The 20348-nt window shown below is 28.6% G+C and overlaps 3 protein-coding genes and 1 non-coding gene across 9 annotated transcripts; 1 reads left to right on the forward strand and 3 right to left on the reverse strand.

Moving 5' to 3' along the window:
* The first annotated feature begins 607 nt into the window (after positions 1 to 607).
* Positions 608 to 10369, forward strand: LOC107072749 (uncharacterized). Of its 2 annotated transcripts, none has more exons than XM_015332928.2 (14): positions 608 to 801; positions 1245 to 1419; positions 1502 to 1677; positions 2170 to 2291; positions 2381 to 2497; positions 2895 to 3057; positions 3545 to 3784; positions 4910 to 5020; positions 6165 to 6298; positions 6453 to 6584; positions 6706 to 6873; positions 7185 to 7276; positions 7367 to 7479; positions 9875 to 10369. In XM_015332928.2, the coding sequence occupies exons 1-14, from the start codon at positions 621 to 623 to the stop codon at positions 10075 to 10077; spliced, it is 2127 nt and encodes a 708-aa protein (XP_015188414.1). In that variant the 5' UTR covers positions 608 to 620; the 3' UTR covers positions 10078 to 10369. The 2 variants fall into 2 exon arrangements, with proteins under 2 accessions (XP_015188414.1, XP_015188415.1); XM_015332929.2 differs by having other exon boundaries at positions 6183 to 6298; positions 9875 to 10368.
* On the reverse strand, positions 6115 to 13118 carry SmB (small ribonucleoprotein particle protein SmB). 5 transcript variants are annotated; one of them, XR_016177984.1, is made up of 5 exons: positions 12877 to 13118; positions 11913 to 12447; positions 11740 to 11817; positions 11377 to 11437; positions 6115 to 6230 (listed from the first exon to the last, which is right to left on the reverse strand). XR_016177984.1 is itself a non-coding variant. In XM_015332931.2 (4 exons), the coding sequence occupies exons 1-4, from the start codon at positions 12877 to 12879 to the stop codon at positions 11430 to 11432; spliced, it is 624 nt and encodes a 207-aa protein (XP_015188417.1). In that variant the 5' UTR covers positions 12880 to 13117; the 3' UTR covers positions 10728 to 11429. The 5 variants fall into 5 exon arrangements, 2 of the variants coding, with proteins under 2 accessions (XP_015188417.1, XP_015188416.1); XR_001476639.2 differs by lacking the exon at positions 6115 to 6230 and adding an exon at positions 10728 to 11177; XR_016177983.1 differs by lacking the exon at positions 6115 to 6230 and adding an exon at positions 10728 to 11177 and having other exon boundaries at positions 11377 to 11817.
* Positions 13119 to 17484: 4366 nt separating this feature from the next.
* On the reverse strand, positions 17485 to 17603 carry LOC149031105 (5S ribosomal RNA). The gene has a single exon (XR_016178031.1). It is a non-coding gene; the product is annotated as a 5S ribosomal RNA (ribosomal RNA).
* A 630-nt stretch (positions 17604 to 18233) lies between these two features.
* Positions 18234 to 20104, reverse strand: LOC107072755 (uncharacterized). Its single transcript, XM_089176608.1, has 2 exons — positions 19377 to 20104; positions 18234 to 19094 (listed from the first exon to the last, which is right to left on the reverse strand). Exon 1 carries the CDS (start codon positions 19816 to 19818, stop codon positions 19378 to 19380), a length of 441 nt encoding a protein of 146 aa, XP_089032734.1. The 5' UTR covers positions 19819 to 20104; the 3' UTR covers positions 18234 to 19094; position 19377.
* Between the last annotated feature and the right edge of the window lie 244 nt (positions 20105 to 20348).

Genomic DNA, 20348 nt, shown 5'->3' on the forward strand with positions numbered 1-20348 from the left:
TTTAAAATTTTCCATCATTTAAATTAAAATAAAATTCCTTGTCTTACTTGCGTCACTTTCTTTTCTGTTGTTTTTTTTTCCTTTTTTCTTTTCAATTTCGATCATTATTTCTATTTAATATTTTGTTTCGATCAATTTGAAATTTGTTTCGTATAATATTTATTATTATTGTTATTATAAAATGGAATATATGTAATTATTTCTTTTCTTTTTTTTTTTTTTTTTTTAAATAAATCAGTCAATATTATAGAAAAATTATAAACGTTTATAGTATATTTGTACGTAAGAGATATTGGGTAAAATTTTAACGTAAATCTATGACAGCGCCATCTGTACATTCTTGACCAAATAAAGGAACTAATGTTTATACCCGCCAATTTTGAATTCAATTTTTCTTCTTCTTACATTTTTCCATGAAATAATATATTATGATGTTTAAAAATAATAATAACATGATTAATAATTAATCAATGTTCATACTTGATAACGTAATAATATGAAAATCAATTAAATAAATTCTTATGAAGAATAATTTATATAGTTTATGTTTATTACCAATCTACAAGACAAGTCAAATGATATATCCCTAGTATTGTAAATTCTAAATCTCTCTATGTGTAATGATAATAATAATACGTGAAAGCCTCAATGATTCTGTCAGCGAAGTACAAAATGTAGAAAATGTATTTGAATTGTTTCAAAAGTCTAATATAATCTACATCAATATGGATAACAGAGTTTATTCATCGATACGACGTGAAATGACACGAGACGAGTGTAGAAAATGTTTACGCTATCTAGGTAAGATTACAATAAAAATAACTATTTTCTTTAATAAGTAATAATTAATAAACCCGTTTGTCTGTGTGGTGTATTTTATCTTAGCATAATTTCTTTTCCCTTTTTTCAATGAATATGTTTTTTATTAGCCATTTTTTGTCTTATTTCTTTCAACTAATTGCTTTACCTTCAACGTTAAACAGTTAAATGACACAAAATGATTTTCATGATTAAGAATGATATCCAAATTTTCTTTTATTTCATTTTAATTATGATGAACATTTCCTTGGGATATTTTTCTATTGTACTACCATATTACATGTGTGTGTATATCTCTTATATTAATTATACATACATATATATATATATATATACATCTTTAATTTAATATCTGTAATATTAATATGGCATTGAATAGTCAATATTTCAATAAAATTCTACAAATGAAATTTTTCATTATACAGAATTAGATGCTTATGGAAATATGGTATCGGTTTTACGTGCTCAAGGACTTTTAACTAGTAGCAAACAAAGATTGTTACAAGAACTTGCTAAAATTCTTCATATATCTAATGAAAGACATCGTGCAGAAGTACGTAGAGCTGTTAACGATGAAAAACTCACAATGATAGCTGAACAGTATGTATCCATATATTTATTAGAATTTGTTTATTTTACAGTATTGTATAATAAATATTATTGATTTTATTATATTAAACAGGTTAAACGGACCAAATACTGCTTTAGATTGGATCATGGAAGGTCGTCGTTCAACACCACTTTTACCTAGATTGAAAGCACGAAATGCTTTTACAATGTTAGCAAACAGTCTATCACTTGCAACAACTCGTGCTAATGAAAAAAGTCCAATTGAAGAGAACAAGGAGGAAGATAAAGGTGGTCTTATCATATCGAATGAATTATATTACTTTCTTTTTTATTTTTATTGATTTATTTTTTTTTTCTAATGAAAGAATTAACATAAAGTCTAGTTCTCTTAGAATTCAAAAAATAATTATTTTGTTTAACACTTTGTAGAAAAATCTTTAATCTCTCAAGATTATATGATCTTGGGATGGTGATGTATTTTATGGATACATTTTTGTTCTATCCAATTTTATTTTGGTGAAGCCTATTAAGTTGACTCTCTCTCTCTCTCTCTCTCTCTCTTTCTCTTCCTTTGTTTAAATATTATGCTACTTCTTTTTATTATGTGAAAAAAAAAATTGTAAAGAAGTCGCTGTTACGTACAACCATAAAAAACTGGTCAGTTGTTAGTTTTTTTTTTTGTGTAATATTATTTTAGAATGTCTTTTTAATTGATACATTATTTTTGTTTTGTTTTAATTTACACATTTAATTAATCTGCAAATGTTTATTTTCAATCAGATATATTAGATGAATCGAAGAAATGTTTAAAAATTGAAAAAGTATCATCAGTTGAAGCAGAATCATGTAATGCCCAAGCAACTATCAATTGTAGAAAAAGGTCCATACACGAAACAAATAAGGTGTCCTGTTTATTTTGTATTATAATATATTTGAAGTATTATCTATTTTCTTTAAATGGTGATAATAAAATAAAGACTACATGTTATAGGTACTAAATATTGATAAGGATCAAGAAAAAAGGCCTATAAAAATAAAATACCAAGATATTCAACAAGTTAACTCTGCCAAACAAGATCTTTCTTCATTTTCACCACCACACAATAAGGTTATTTTTATGTTATACTAGAGAGCTATACGTCCGATACACACGTCTTTAAGTCAACGAATTACCTTATACCGCCATTTGTTAGAATCTTATCGAACTAACAAAGATAATCATGACTCTTTGTTAATAAACAAATAATTCGCAATAAAATAATATTACGATTATAAATTGAGATATAAACTATCCTATCTTTCAAGTTGGATGAAACTGCACACAGTGTGCAAAATTTGATTAAAATCGGTTCAGTAGTTTAAGAGTCCATTGCGAACAAACAACGTGACACGTAATTTATATATATTAAGAAGATATATCTGACCTTTTACAGGCAATGTTCAACTATTTGCATGTATAAGATTGATTTAATCATATGAATATAAAAAATTATATTAATTTACAGGTATTGGTGTTATCTTCTAATTCATTGGAGACATTGAATCATGCTAATGAAAATGAAACAGTACTCGAAGCTAAAAAGGAGCAAAATGAAACAACGATTTCACAGCACCAAGGTGTTACTCTTATCCCACTCTCTGTGATGTGTGCAGGATCTAGTCTAATAGGTTTAACAATATTTTTTTATCTTTATTAACTCTTTGGGGCACGGTGGGATTAAAAGTGTCGTCCCACCTTTTTGATACACCATAATGCACGGTGAGACATTTTTAGTCCCACCTCGAAATATTATTGCAATAGCTACACATGCTCATAAGTTTATACATTTCGTCTTATTTACTCAAAACAATTGGTTATTAACTCTTTTTTTTATGTTTTTACATTATTACATTATGTAATAGCATTATTAATAAAAAATATACCAATTTAGTTTAATTTAAAACGTAATCAAATTTCTATGCAACATAGGGCTATTTTTAACCGACTTCAAAAAAGGAGAAGGTTCTCAATTCGACTGTATTTTTTTTTTTTTTTTATGTTTGTTACCTCAGAACTTTTATTATCTGAAATTCTATGCCGCAAAGAGTTAAACCATCTTTTTCTTTAAGTATTTTATATATCTATAATATTAATTACTTTGTATTTTTATAATAGCACCTTCGAAAGATGTACTGTCAGAGAGTACAAATACTTTGGTATCCGTTCATTCAACAATTAATAGTAATACAAAAGTTACTACTTGTGCAACTAATTCCACCAAGAATAAAGATAAAACAACAGTACAAAATAAGATTAATACAAGATTACCAGTTAATACTGGAACATTAGATAGTTTATCATCACACATCAGAAATAGTGAAACACAATCAGAAAATCGAGATATACAATTACGTCGTATGTATTATTATTTTCTCGAAATATTAGTTCGTCTCAAAAATTTCTTCCTTTTTTTGGTGATAAGTTAAACAATATTACATGCGTAATATACTTTGTTTTTTATATTTTATATTATTTTACTAAATAATATCAATTCTAAGTCAATTTTACCTTTTTCTATACTTGAAATTATTCAACCTAAAAAATATTGTGCCAGCAGAATTACTAAAAGAAAAGAAGAAACTTATGGGACGACTTAATATTATATTATATTGTATAATATTAATATTAATATATTAATTTTATATATCTTAACACACTATCGGTGGATAACACCATGAGCTTAACTCACACGTATAGTGAGCAAAAATTAGTGAAGTATGAAAAAAGTGCACTTTTCAGAAAACATGTAAAATGTTTTATATGTAATAATTACTTAGGTTGGAACTTAAATAATTGCAACTATTTATTCACAACCGATACAAAAGGGTTACATGTTTGCACCTGTTACTGTCCTTCAAAGTAGTCACCAGCGTTGTGTAAAACCCGTTAGCAGAGCCTGTTCTGTTGATGGTGCGAATGGAGCGGTCTACTGCCTGTCGAATCTCTGGAACAGTTCTGAAGCGAATGCCACAATGGGTTTCACATGAATTGACGGAAATGTAGAAATGGATGCGTTACAAAGCTGCTCAGACGCACCTGGAAGGAGAGGCTTTCTTACGCCGTATCGTAACACTGGATGAGACATGGTCTCATGGCAGTAGACCGGTCCATTCGCACCATCAACAGAACAGGCTCTGCTAACAGAATACAACACCTTCCAAATCGCTGGCAATGGGTTCTACACAACGCTGGTGACTACTTTGATGGATAGTAACAGGTGCAAACATGTAACTCTTTTGTATCGGTTGTGAATAAATAATTGCCACTATTTAAGTTCCAACCTAGGTACAAAGAGTTGTGCAAAACAAAATATTCATTAAATGATAAAAAAAACAAACATTGGTAAGTGTTTTCTTAACACTTAACGTACGTTCTGTATAAAAGGTATTAATACCTGACCAGTCGATAGTGTATTAATATTTCTTAATTATTATACATTTTTGTTTTATTATAATGATATATTTGTATTTATGATTACAGCACCAACTTCAAAATCAGAAGTAGCAAATTTAAATCCTTGTGTTAAAAATTTACCAACGACAGTACAAGCTAACGTGAAAACTGTTTCATCTATTAAATCTGCTATATCAAGTATGTATTTACGAAATGGAATAATACTGTATATATATATGTATATATGAGCCTTTTATTTTGATAGTGGCCTAACTCCATTTATGTTCGAATCGAGATATTGAAGAGTTTGCGTTTCAATTAAATTGCGTGCAATTAAATATATAAGTACAGGATACTAACGAGTAATACTGTTTAAATGTATCTAAAGGTGTTCAATTTATAGTTCCTATTAAAATAGTGGCAATTATTAAATGAATAATATGCGTTTTCTTATCAACAATGGAATTAGGCTACTTTCAAAATAAACTTTTTCATTGCTTCATTTAATCAGCAAATTTTCTTCTTACAAAATCTTCATGATTTTATATAAATTATTAAGAAATTGTTTCAGAATGAATAGAGCAAGAGCCCACGACAGCCAGACCTTCGTTATTTTATAAAAGCTGAAATTTTTTCTGTGCATGTTCCCTATACAGGTAAAAACGACCAGCGACTATAAAATTTAGGTTGTGATTACTTGGGTAGATAACAGGTAGTAAAGGTGTATAAAATAGTACCTTAAATTCGTTAAAGTATAAAGCTCAATTTTGGTATATTTTCTTCGAGATAACTTTAGAAATCTCGTCATCTGTATAAACTTTAATAAATTATAATTATACTTTCGTTATAGTATAAAAGAGACCAGGTAGATTGCTTTACCGGTATTCTCCATTGAGATACCCAGCATGCAGTTTAGGGGTGCCTGGCAAGTGGTAGCAACTGTCATAAGTGTCTGGCAATGGATTGCCGAGATTTCTAAAGTTATCCCGAAGAAAATATACAAAAATTGAGCTTTATACTTTAACAAATTTAAGGTACTATTTTATACATCTTTACTACCTGTTACCTGCCCAAATAACTACAACCCAAACTCTATAGTCGCTGGTCGTTCTTACCTGTATAGAGAACATGCACAGAAAAACTTTCAGCTTTTATAAAATAACGAAGGTCTGGTCGTCGTGAGCTCTTTGAGCTAAAAAAAAAAAAAACATGTAAAAATGTAACTATTACAGTAGCTAACTCGATATTTTTGAAAAATGGAATTAGACCCATTTTAAAACTAAACAGCTCATATATGTATATAGTTTATTTTCTTTGTATTAAGTAATATAATTTTTTATAGCTTGTGCACGATTTACAGCTCCTGGAACAATGGTATCAAGCGGTCCTGGTCCACCTATTGTTAAATCTGTGGTAACAAATTTAGCATGTAAAAAATTGCCAGTTGCGATTATCAATCAATCTGCTGCTAAAATGGTATGCAATAAATAAGACAATTCTAAATATATTTATACATAATATATGCATTCAATATATATATATATATATATATATATATATATATATATATATATATATATATATATATATACACATGATACATAGTTATAGAGTTATATTTATTTTACAGCGCATGACATTAAATTCAGATAAAACTGTAAATATAACTAATCATCCTAATAAAAAATTAACAACTAAGACTAATGTAATAGTAATACAAAAAGGAAGTAACAAAGGCATAATGCTGTCTCATGCAGGCAAGGTATTTTATCTTATTGTAATTAAATCCTTTAATTTTTTTTTCTTTTTCTTTTTTTTTATAATAACTACATAATAAAATTAACAATTTTTTTCTTTTTTTTTTTTTTTCAATTTCTTTTTAGGAAGTATTAGGTAAAGTAATAATGGGAGGAAAGAAATTATCGGTAGCTAATCAACAAAATCCAAGTACGGTTAACATTTTACCACATCCTATTAATTTAGATAATTGCAATCAAACACCAACAATGTTAACAACTACGCATGTGGATACTATAAAAACAAGTATAAAGGTACACACATTTAATACTTATTCATTATTTATGTTCTTGATTATAAATATAGTAATATTATCTTTTTTCCATATAAATTTGTGTTGTATTTTTATTAAATTTGTCGTAAGACATTGTACATGTACCATTTGCAGGAAGACAAGTAAAATATGTACATATATACAGCATCGTAGAGCTTTTCACTTTTTATTAAATAATAATAATAATAATTCTTATAAATATAATCCAGTATTTATCTTCTTCACACTATAATAATGAATTTATGTAATATAAAAATGGCAATATAGAGTATAAGTAGTCGCTTATTACAGGAAGGAGATAACAATGAAGTGCATTTAAAAGATACTGGATCTTCTTTCAAAACTAACAGTTCAATTAATACATTAGAAGAAACAGTATGTAGGTAAGAAATACAATTATAATTAATCAATAGATAATACAGTAACAATTAATCGTACAATTCTTTATTTTATTCATAATATTTATTTGATAGAAAATCTAACGAAGTCTGCCGAGAAGTTCATTCTCAAGTAGTAAATATTGCAAATCTTAAAAAACTTAAGAGAAATGAAGAAGATCGTACATATTCTAAAACAATTACACAAGGTAAGCTTTGATATCAAACAAATGTATTAGGTCAATAAGTATGAAATGTCTGATTACCTAAAGCCTCAAGTTTGATACCAGATATCTCCGATATTTCACTTCGATTGTCCTTTATTTTTTTTTTTTTTTTTTTTGTATTAAGAAGGTACGCCATCTGGCTTTCAGATGCACTCTTTTGTTTTGAATAGTCTATCGTATTGTCGTCTGGAGGTTAAATATTGTAAGCCATGGATAAGACAAAAATGCGAGTTATTTTCGAATATGAGTTCCGTCGTGGAACTAATGCAGTGCAGGAAAGCCGAAATGTTAACAAAGTGTTCGGCAAGGATGTAGCTAACTAACGTACAGTATTTCGATGCTTCAAAAAATTCCGATCTGGAGATTTTGATCTTCAAAATGAACCACGTGGGTGGCCTAAGAGCAAGGTGGATGACGACCAACTGAAAGCTGTAGTGGAAGCAAATCCATCTGAAACGACGCGTGGACTAGCAGCTAGGTTTGAAGTTACCATCCAACAACATGTGAAAGCTATCGGAAAAGTAAAGAAGTTGGATAGGTGGGTTCCGCATGAGTTGAGCGATCTTCAGCAACGAAACCGCTTCGAGGCTTGCTGTTCTTTGGTATTAAGACTAAAAGGCGATCCATTTTTGCATCGGATAGTCACCTGCGATGAAAAGTAGATACCTGATAATCGCAAGCGTTCGGCACAATAGTTGGACAAGGATAAAGTGCCAAAACACAACCCAAAGCCGAGTATACACCAAAAACAAACTAATGGTGTCTGTTTGGTGATCCAGCACGGGTGTTATACACTATAGTTTTATGAGACTTGTGCAATCAATAACAGCGGACCTCTACTATGAACAGTTAGAAGAAATGATGAGATAGCTACAAATTAAGCAGCCGAGATTGGTCAACAGGGATAGACCAATCCTCCTGTAGGACAACGCTTGACCACACGTTGCAAGATCGACGTTACTTAAACTACAGGAACTGGACCTGGAAACACTTTGTCACCCACCAGACTCGCCAGATCTCGCACCAACCGATTACCATTTTTTCCGAGCTTTAGACAATTTTTTGCAAGGAAAAATATTGAATTCCCAACATGCGATGGAAAATGCCTTTCGTGATTTTATCATCAGCTGCTCTTTAGATTTTCTCGTTAGCTGTATTAATAAGCTATCGTTAAAATGGCAACGTTGTATTGATAATTTACGTGCATATTTTGATTAATTATATTATTTAACGCCAGAGATATAATAAACCAAACTTTCAGTCTCAAAAATCAGACATTTCATACTTAATGACCTAATAGTTATTAACACACTATCGGCGGGTTGGGTATTTTTACCCGTTCCACAGACTGGCGCTAGTCGGCGGGTCGCGTATTAATACGTTTTATACAAAACTTAAGCTAATTTTCAATAAAATACTTATTAATACTTGTTTTTTTTTTCATTGTCACTAATTTTTGAGCAGGAATGATGTTTCTGATTGTTACTTTTTGTAAAATCTGACCAGTGTTTAGTCTTAAATTAATGAATTTTTAAGAAAAACTAATAATTTGATGAAATGTGCTATTTTGACACTGCAAGCTTCGTGCTTACAAAGTAGCATAAATTCAGTTAATTAATTTTGATAGCATTGAGTTTAAGTTATCTACATCTTCGAAATACTATTTGATATCTATTTTTCAAATTTCATTGAAATCATACTATTAAATGTGAAGTTATAAGATGTTTTCTAAATCACGCTCACGACCTTCCCGACGATAGTGTGTTATTATTATTGTAAATAAGCATTAATGTATTCATTATTTGAAAAAAGAAAATCATCATTAGTATGTTATATTGTAAAAAAACCAAAAAAAAAGAAAAACGTTTTTCCATTTATATTGTAATACGCATTTAATTATTTTATATATATATATATATAAGTAGTTTGTATTTATATAATTTTTACAATTATATCCTTGTATATGGGGTATTCTATACCAAATCAACCACTTTTGACTCTGACCCTTTTCGATTTGGCTGAAAGTTTTTCATCCTATTCTACCCCATGAAAAAAAAACAGTTCTCAGAATTTTTTCAAACTCAAATTTTTTTACCAAATCCAAAAATAAGTGGCTCTTTTTTTTAAATGGCTACAACTTCTTCAAAATTCAACCTATTGAGACGTTTGGTAGAGAAAAATTTGAAAACATTCTGAGAATTGTTTTTCACAGGATAAAATAGAATAAAAAACCTTCAGCCAAATCGAAAAGGGTCGTCAGGATCAAAAGTGGTTGATTTGATATGGTGGAAATATCCCATATGTATTTTTCGGATGATATTATTTGTAAGAAAAAAAAAAAAAAATTAACAAGATCATAAATTTATCTTATGTTTAGATAATTCTCCAAATAATCTACAAAAGGAAGATACACTTAGCAGTACGGAAACGAATACAAATATATTTGAAAATGGATTTCAATCGACTGACATTAACTTAGAAAATTTTGAGTGCCTGGTGGAAAATGGTGATCATATCCCGGAAAATAAAAACAATTCGATATCATCTATTACCTATAAAAATGAACCGAGTGATTCGTAGTAGCAAATTAATTACGAAAATACATTTTTTCAATGCTATAAATACAAAAAAAGGCTCATGTGATGATTTATAGTTTCGAGAACATACATTTTATAAGATTATATATATATATATATATGTATATGTATGTATATGTATGTATATATATATATGTTCAATTCATAAGATATTTTAATACTTTCAAAATGAAAAAATATAATATACCTATATACAATACTTTCAATTTCAATAATAATAATAATAATTGTTAGAACATATATACATGTATATACATATATAATTGTTCTAACAATTATTAATTATTACATACATATTACACACGTATATATATGTATAACATGTATATATATGTGTATAATATATAATATGTATATATTACGTATATACGTATGTACGTATATACGTGTATATATACGTATATACACGTATATATATAAAATGTACATATATATATATATATATGTGTTATATATTGTTTTTTAAATATTAAAATTATCAATTGTGAAATAATTAAATTATATAATAATAAGGTAAAGTAAATTTTACTGATTTTTTTTTTTTTTTGTAATATAAAGAAGTAGTATCAAAGAATTGTTATAAACAAAATTATTGCCATTTATACAGAAACTATATTGTGATTTGCATGTTCCTTTTTTTTTTTTTTTTTTTTTTAATTATTTTTTATACGAACAACAAGTGATACACACCCAGTGCACAGATGAAAAAATATTTATATTTTATTATATAGTATATTATATAGTATATTAATACACATCAATTTCTTTTAGTATAATTATTATTTTATTGTTATTATATCGTCACTATTATTATTATTATTATTATTAGAAAAACAAATTGGTTGTGATTATTTTATATATAATAGTTGATAAATAATGATCTAAGAGCACACATGAACATAGACACGTTTTTAAAAGTAACCAATATATATATATATATATATATATATATATTTCATATTCACATAAACTATATTCAGATGAATTTTTGTGTGTGTGTGTGTGACCTTAATAGTACATCTTATATTAAATTTTGGTTGTAAAAACCTGCCATATGCCATGCATAAAACTATAGCAGCAGTGCTGTAAAAACAGTGTAAAGTGTAAATATGAAATTTGAAAGAAATGATATATATATAAAAAAAAAAAAAAAAAAGAAAAAAAAAAAGTAACAAACAAAAATTGAAAAAATACTTCTTAAAAATAAAGCAAACTAAGTAATATAAATAAGAATATGTAACTAAAAGATGATGATATTACATCCTGGAACATCTTTTTTTACCTTCCTGAAACATTTGTAGCACTCTGGAATGTCCATCCTCAAATATCATAAGATCAATATGCTGAAAAAGTTAGATTCTTTGAATATGTACTTTTATGTTATATCTGAAAATAATTAACTAACTAATTTTTTGATATATATATTATGAATAATTAAGAAAACTTAAATAAACTATTAATATCCTTTGTACAAGATTACAAATACCACCACAATAAACATAACATACAACATACACATACATACATACATACATACATTACAAATATGGTTTTATTATTACTAGTGATGACAAAAAATACAATTAATAATGTACAAAGTATCATTATTAATATGGACGTGGAGGTGGACCTCCACGCATCATACCAGGTGGTGGGCCACGCATTCCTGGTGGTCCCATTGGTGGGCCGCCTCTTCCCATTGGTGGCATTCCAGGTGGCATTCCTATAATCAAAATTAATATATAATATCCTATACTACTTTTTCCTTTAAATAGATAAATGTATATGATGAAATAAAATCAAACTGTTATTTTTTACCCATCATTCCTGGTGGTGGTCCCATCATACCAGGTGGTGGTCCACTAACAGGCATACGTGGAGGACCACCTGGATGCATTTGCGGTGGTGCTGAAACTTGACCTCTACCACCAGGTGTCATTATTTGTTGCGATGGACCACCAATGCCTCTAACTGGTCCTTGTAAACCTGCAGGTACTCCTGCAATACTCGCTGGCATGCCACGACCAGCAGGTCGTCCTATACCAGGACCTGGTGCAGCCCCTGGTATAGGAACTCTAGGCAATCCTTCTTCCGGAGGTGGAGGACCTTCTACGGTAAGCGAAACAATATTTTCTCCTCTCAATAGTACAAAACCTAATACGCGTTTTTGTTCAGTTTCAGGTTGTTTCGTATTTTTCGGTTTAATTTTACGAAATTCTTCACAATCTCCAAGAATAAGATTCATATGCTTATCAAATGCCTTAAATGTTCCTATAAAGGTTCGAGAATCTTGAAGAATGATTCTAACCCTATAGTTAATATGCTGAAGCATTTTATTGTTCTTTCCGATCGTCTGAAAAATACAATAGATGAATTATGTATAATAAAATATATAAAATGTGATTAAATAAACATATGTACATACACACGTATGAATTACATATATGAAAACTGTCATTAATTTGTCAAATACAATAGTTTTCTTATATTTTGACAATGTCAAATATTTTACATGATAAATACAATAATTTTCATCGTATATTTTTATCATGTAAAGTATTTTGATCGAAAACAGATTTTAAACATGGCAAAATTGAACAATGTGAATGTTCCATTTAGAAAATTATAAATAAAAATCTTAAGTCACGTTTATATATTGACATTCATAATACGAAGAGAAATAAATACTTTTTAATAATATTAATAAAATACATAAATAATATAAATTAAAATGGATATTATTGTTGAAATAAAATGATATTACTTAACCTTAATATCTTACCATTTTTGAAACTTTTGTCGGTTACAAAGTAAATGTAATTACTAATCTTCTTTTTTTTTTGTAATTGAATGTTATATTATTTTTTAACACTGTATAATAAGTTTGGGACGTATTTGGAATCGATGAATAATAATAATGCAACCAAGCGAGTAGAAAAAAATTATATTTATTAAGATAACGTGTAAAGAAAGAAATAATTGCACTCTACTACCGCCTGCTTCTACTGACGCTTGTGCTGCCCTCTAACGTTACTAGCAGGTGATAGCTGGGAAACGACATTCAGTAGGGATACGCGTGTAGCGTACCGACGCGATACACTAGCGCCTCTTCTCCCTATACGGGAACCACACCAGTTAAGATCTAAAATATGTAACGTTCGAAATATATCAACATCATATATGGCGTCCAAGAGTGTCTTGTTATTTATAACATATATGTAATACTCCTATATGGATAGTTGATATGGGAAAGAATGTCCTAACATTACGATGCCGACAATATTTATTTTCTCTCTTTTCCGAAAAACTTTGTCCAATTTGCGCATGCTTGAAATTTCTCTAAAATATCACTAGTGGGGACATAAACTGGAGAATAATTTTGTGGCTAAAATTGTGTTCACAGTATTATTCATTATTATAATTCAGAAAAATAATGGTAAATTTTTACAAATTTGTGATTTTAATTTATCAATAACTTCTTTTCATCAACTAGTTATTAAAAAATGGTGAACTCGTGTTATTTATATTTAAATAACATAAAAAGTTATTATAAAAATATATTCTATTTGAATTACTCGACGTTTTCCCGCATGCGCACATGCAGAACTGAGCTGGAAGCTCAGAGGATAGAGAAGGTGACATTATCCGTCTCACTTTGTTGGAACAGCTTCCATTTATGGAAATTGTCCATATAGAAGTATTACATATATGAATATAATATATATAATATAACAAAATTCATGTGTAAGAGACAACAATATGTTTTATATTTATTTAACAGTGTATCAGATGTATAAAGTATAATCAGATATTTAAACAATAATACATTGGTTTAAACATTGCATATCTATTATATGTTAATATTGTATGTTACAATAAACGAAAAAATAGTGTTACAGAATAATGGGAAAAAATTATTAAAAAGAACTAAATATCTTAACTAGATCTTCCAGTTTAATGAGTTAGGAAATATTTAATTGATTGTATATGTAAAAAAGTCCTTTCACTACAGTGAGATACGTCTAGATCTTTATTTATTATTAGATACTTCTTGTGATGTATGTATGTATTATAACGCAAACATCGATGGGTAAAATGTACATTACAAAGAATAATGCTAAACATTCAGATGTCAATATTGAAACTGTTTAAATAATTATTTGAACCGCTTATTTTAAAAGTGGCCTAACTCCATTTATGTTCGAATCGATATATTGAAGGGTTTGCGTTTTCATGCAATTAAAAATATATGTACAAGATACTAACGAGTTATACTTCTTAAATGTATCTAAAGGCTTTAAATTTATATTTCCTATTAAAATAGTGGCAATTATTAGGTGAATATTATGCGTTTTCTAACCACGAATTAAGTCATTGTCAAAATTAATAACAAAATTCATTATAAAATTTGAAGGAGCCCAAGTCCATTCAACATAATTTAAGATGCTTCAAATTGTAAAAAACAATACTCAATTTATTTTACATATATTTAAAACACTTCAGAAACATAATTTACGCGATTCAAAACATTTTTTAACTACATAACGTACAACATTACAAACATAACCTACAAAACAATTTACTACTTATCTACATTTTGTGTACGTGAAAGGGATTTGAAGAAATCATGATATTCCGTTGGTATATATCGTAATAGGTTAATTATGCCCTTGAATTTTGCTGTTGTTATTTGTCTGATATTTTCATACAGTGAGGTCAATACAATATTTTCGAATTTTCTTTGTCTATCCCGACGTGGTAATAAATTCAAGACTTTAAAATTTTCATTCTCATTCATCGGTGTCTTATAGAAAATTTGATACAGTTCATTACTGACAAAACAACAATTCTCAACAAAATTAAAAAATACTCTATTATTATATTTTCACCAATTTTTTTTTGTATTTTGTTTTTCATTTAGTAGTGGAAAGAAAAAAAATCTTCCACATTTTTTACTTAAATTATACAATAATTAGTAAACGGTATTAAAGTCCGATGAGTATGACTGGGAATAAAAAATTGTAATACAATCTTTTTAATAGGTCTATTTAAAAATAAGTTTTACAAATGCGATTGTGCTTGAGTTGTCTGTTGTCTTGCTGAAACTTCAGATTATTACTAATACTCATGTTTTCGATTCTTCATATTTGATTTTTTTTAAATATGTTAAAGATTTATATTTACAGTGTTATTAATAATTATCAAATTTCCAATTCCACTTAAAGCAACGCAACCAAAAATCATTATTGGTACTTTCAAATTTTGCAATACCGTATATTAATTTAACATTTTTTCTTTTATTAGAAATTTAGTAAATAATTAAAATAATATATGTCTAAAATGATTAACAAATGACCTATTGTTGAAAACAATATCTCCAGGGATTGCTTTATAAATAATCGAAATATGAAGAAAGGAAGAAAGAATTGTGGTTAGTCTGAATATTTTTGAGAGTTTCATTATATATTAAATATTTATTATGTAACATACATAATACATAAAATACATTGAGCCAATTAACTGCGTAGACCTCATTGAAAACTGTGTACCAAAAATATTTTGCGGAATCAACGCGATGATGAGTATACTCGTCAAATGTAAAATACTTCTTTAGCTACAATAATATTCAATTGAGTTTTAACCGAATGAATATTTTATTTTTTCAAAAAAATAATTTTTTTGTTTATTATTAGCATATATTTATTGACTTGATTTAAGCATATAATTTGAGATCAATTAGTTAGATAAATGTAATCGAAAAAAAATTAGTCTTCCACTCGCTTTAATTTCGGGCGAATGCTCTGTATCCTTCTGAGCTATCTAAGAACAACTTTTGGACCAAATTGTTCCTCACGGTGATCTAACTCAGCATCGAGACATTGTTAATATTGTCTCAAACAAATTCCTTTGTTTCTTCCCTGAAATATTACACACAGTCCGCATGGTATTTATTGCAAGTGCGTGATTTTTCAAGGATGATGAACAGTGAGGAAGAAGTAAGGACCGTAACTTATCAATATTGTCAAGATCCCCTTTTTATTGATTAAACGCACTGAACAATTTGGGCTTTGGTTGTTTAAGACTGGGAATCGCACCCAGGACCTTTCGCTTGCCGAGCGAGCGCTCTACCATCTGAGCTATGAAGACACATTTAACTTAAATTCATAATATTGTATATATAATATGATGTATCCAATTATCCAATAAATCCGTACGGTTTGAGCTGTATTTTTGTACTTTTAATTACTAAGAATAGAACATACTTATGAACCAATCTAATAGAACATGCATTATTTATTTTATTAGGTATAATTAAATGTTGATACATATTATTTTCCGAAAGTAACCTGCTTCACCTATTAAATTTGATATTATAATGTGAATCTAAATTTATAGATAATTTATTTTCTTAATTTTTTTATTTCTGTTTGAAACGCTGTTGTATAGTTAATTCATCTATCCATAAAAAAATATCAAATTATTAAATCGTATAAATCAGTGGTTCCCAAACTTTTTTGTCCTATCACCCTCTTGAAAATTAATTTCTTAATTTCGATGATTCGTAACCTTTTTTTTTTTTTAAGTAACTGAGAAAAACTAAAAACTATTTATTGCACTCATGACCTTTTTTTACAACATACTTACAGTTCTTACAGTTTTTCATTCCCATTTTGTCACTCCCCCGCCCCCAAAGTTCACCGGTGGTCGTCATCATAAGATGACATAAGCAACCTCAAATGCTTTATTATAACATAACTTGAAGTTGTACAATAACTAGGTGCAACTGAAAAATAATTAATGACGAATGGAGTTAGGCCACTTTCAAAATAAACTTTTCATCAATTTGTTGATCGGCAAATTTTCTTGTTACAATCTCTTCATGATTTTAAATATATTTGTAACAAATTGCTTCAGAATGAAAAGATCATGTGAAAATGTAATTATTATGGTAACTAACTTGATTTTTTTTGGAAAATGAACTTAGGCTACTTTCAAAATAAGCGGCCTATTTATTCATTTTTATAGATACAGTTAGTATAAAAAGTAACTAATATATTTATAAACAATGAATTCCTACATATTCTTGAAAAGAATACTACAATAAATCGGATGAAATAAAAAAATAATTTTTTTAAATAAATTTAAAAATTGACAAGGAAGACGAAAAAATTGGCAGAAACATAGGAGCAATAAGTATTCGTACAGTTCTTATTTCAAACTATTTACAAAATAGTTTTTATATAAACCGTAATGTAAACACAAAGAAGAGAAAAAGAAAATATTATCAAAAAATGTTAAATTAAGTTTGATCTTGACGATGATTTTTTTACTATTCATTAATAAGATATTTCATTAATAAGAAAAATAGAATAAAAAAAGAAAAAAAAAGTGTTAACAGCACACGGTGTTCCCAAGCGGTCACCCATCCAAGTACTAACCGTGCCCAGTGATGCTTAACTTAAGTGATCGGACGAGAACTTGTGTTTTCATCACGGTATGGCCGTTAACAAGAACTAACCATATACTAAATGTACTTCCCTTATACTTTGTAATATTAAGTATAAAAATACATATGTGTAGATCACAACACGTTAGGAGTGAAACCTTCAAAAAGACCAAGCTTCAAGAAAATGAGACAAATGCACAGTATCAGAAGTAAGCTAATTGTATGGAGATTATGCATGTGATCTATGTTCAGTATCAAATACGTTTTGATATAAAAATTCCCTCACCGTTCTTCTTTTAAGCATTTTCTTTCTCTATTTATTACATAACACATTTCTAATTCTCTAAAACCTACATGGACTCTACTTATCCTAAAACATACATGATGTTATTATATTATATTATACATTATAGAATAATATTATATTATATTTTATTTAATAGAATATTACTATATTAGATTTATAATACCAAAAAAAAAAAAAAAAAAAAAGATTGACGAAGATAAAAAGAAATCTGTAAATACATAGAATGAAATACAAACGTGATATCCAGAAAAGAAGAAACCAATGTTGTGAGAGATGACATTGTACTATATATGTTGCAACACTTTCTTCCAATGCAACGCAGTAAGGGTAAGGTCGTACGTGTAGATTTCCGGATTTGTGTGTGTGTGTGTGTGTGTGTGTGTGTGTGTGTGTGAAAGAGTTACTATGTACCAATGGCGCGTAGTTTCTTCAGTACAGTTTCAACTTTCCAGTTCATGCAGGTTCTTGAAAGGCGAGTGTTATTCATGAACGAAATTTCAAATGTCTCAATGATTAAAGAAACAGTTATAGTGATTAATTCAAATAAAGATAACAAGAAAGCAAGAATAAGAAAGAGAGAGAGAGAGAGAGAGAGAGAACAAAAAACAAATTTGTATTCTCTCTCACCCTTCTCTTAATCCTTTAAGCATTAATAAAAAACGAAGGGAATACTTTGATAATATTAAATAAAAGTTACATTTAGTGTAGTCAAAAGTTAAAAGGAAAACATTGAAGAAAAATAAATATGTGAAAGTAGTGAGAAATAAAAAGAAGAAGAAATCAAAGTTGGAAAAAGGTGTTACCAAGAAAAAGAAAAATGTTCATTCTTATTCTAATCAGCTGTGCTCTCTTCAGTGGAGGTAATTATTTTTTACGTTGACATCACACCTGAGAATACCACATGTACTGAACGTGTTGGCATATTTTTTTCTTTTTTAACTTGTTGTGAGTAACGTAGTGATCGAGTCACGTGGTCACCATTGAGTCACATACGGGTTTACGAATGAAGGGTTCATTCTGGTTCTTACGCCGAAAAAAAGGCTATTTTCACGATTTTTGTTTAGGCTTAGTAGGATACATATACATATGAAAGTTGTTGGGTATGATAAATACACTCTAGAAGTACGAGAAAACAATTTTTTTGTATTGTTTTTAACATATTTTGACATTCAAAATGGCTGACAAACGTGAACCCTTAAAACGTAGGTATGCTGTTGGCGGAGATCGAAATTTGAGAACGGTTGGTCTAAAACAACAAAATTTAAACGGTTTTAAATTCAGTAGGACAATGGCTATCGGGTATGCTACAACTATCAATTTTTATGAAAAACAAAACAAAATGACGGCCATTTTGACTTGGTTGTAGCATGCGAGATAGCCATTCATGTGTAGAGTATGTGGTTAAAATTTCAGAAGGATCGGTTGAGTAGTTTCGGAGATATCATGCCCGCCAACCGAAAAAACATTGTTTCGAGAAAAACGCGTTTAAAGTTTTTTTTACAAAATTAAAAAAAAAGTCTGACTTTACCTTATTCTAAGATGCCTGCATCATACAGTATGCCTTCTGCTTCTTCAAAATACTCATTATCTTCCACTCTAGCCTTTTTTTGTTGTGTCCTGGCCTCTATCAAAGCTTCTCCGCTCAAACAATTGGCTGAGCGCACGCGCGTATTGCCGCGGTTACTAGCGTAATTGACTGCGATAGGGCCAAGTTTTATCACCAAAACGTGCATTATTTTCAGTATTGGATCAAAACCTTCGTTGAATATACAAGCTGCCAATTTACAAGTTATTTCAACAATTTTGTTTACCATTAAATAGGTGTTTAGGCACCATAGCCCAAACGCATTTGTTGAAGCACTCATTATTATTTTAAATGTGTGGCCACCTAAACATCTTTCAAGTAATTCTGTTTTTGTCAGGTCAACATCAACCTTTTGTTTTATGCAGCTATATTCATGCAGAGACATTTCCACTTACACAACCGCAGATGGTTTGTCTCCTCTATCTGTAATATCTCTATGTGTTTGGGTCGCAAAATAATATACTTAAACTGCTCGGAACGTTCTAAGATTTTTGTATGATAATTCTACATATGTCTACTTTCGAAAAATGCAAAAATATAAAAATTGATTTTTTCAAAATGATAAACCAAAATGAACCCTTAATTTAATTCGTGATTTCGATTATCGACAATTTCTTGTTATTTCACATGATGTGTGACTCGACTGATCTATTATTTCGAATGATTTAGTTTTTTTAATATTTTATAATAATTCTATTTTTTTATTATAATTAATTCTTTTTTTTTGTATCGTTTTCTTTTTCATTTGATTCATAAATGATAAAAATTTGGTTTTTCATTTGATAAAACATAACTTTCGTAAAAATCACCGTTGATATTTATTCATAATTAATACTCTGATGTATTAAGTTAACAATTTAAAAATGAAACAACATTCGAACGATTTTTTTTAATAATGGTGTATATCATACAGCG

This window comes from Polistes dominula, unplaced genomic scaffold, assembly GCF_049000335.1.
Source record: "Polistes dominula isolate Pdom_NZ unplaced genomic scaffold, Pdom_raw_medaka contig_80, whole genome shotgun sequence".
NCBI classification, from domain to species: Eukaryota; Metazoa; Arthropoda; class Insecta; order Hymenoptera; family Vespidae; genus Polistes; species Polistes dominula.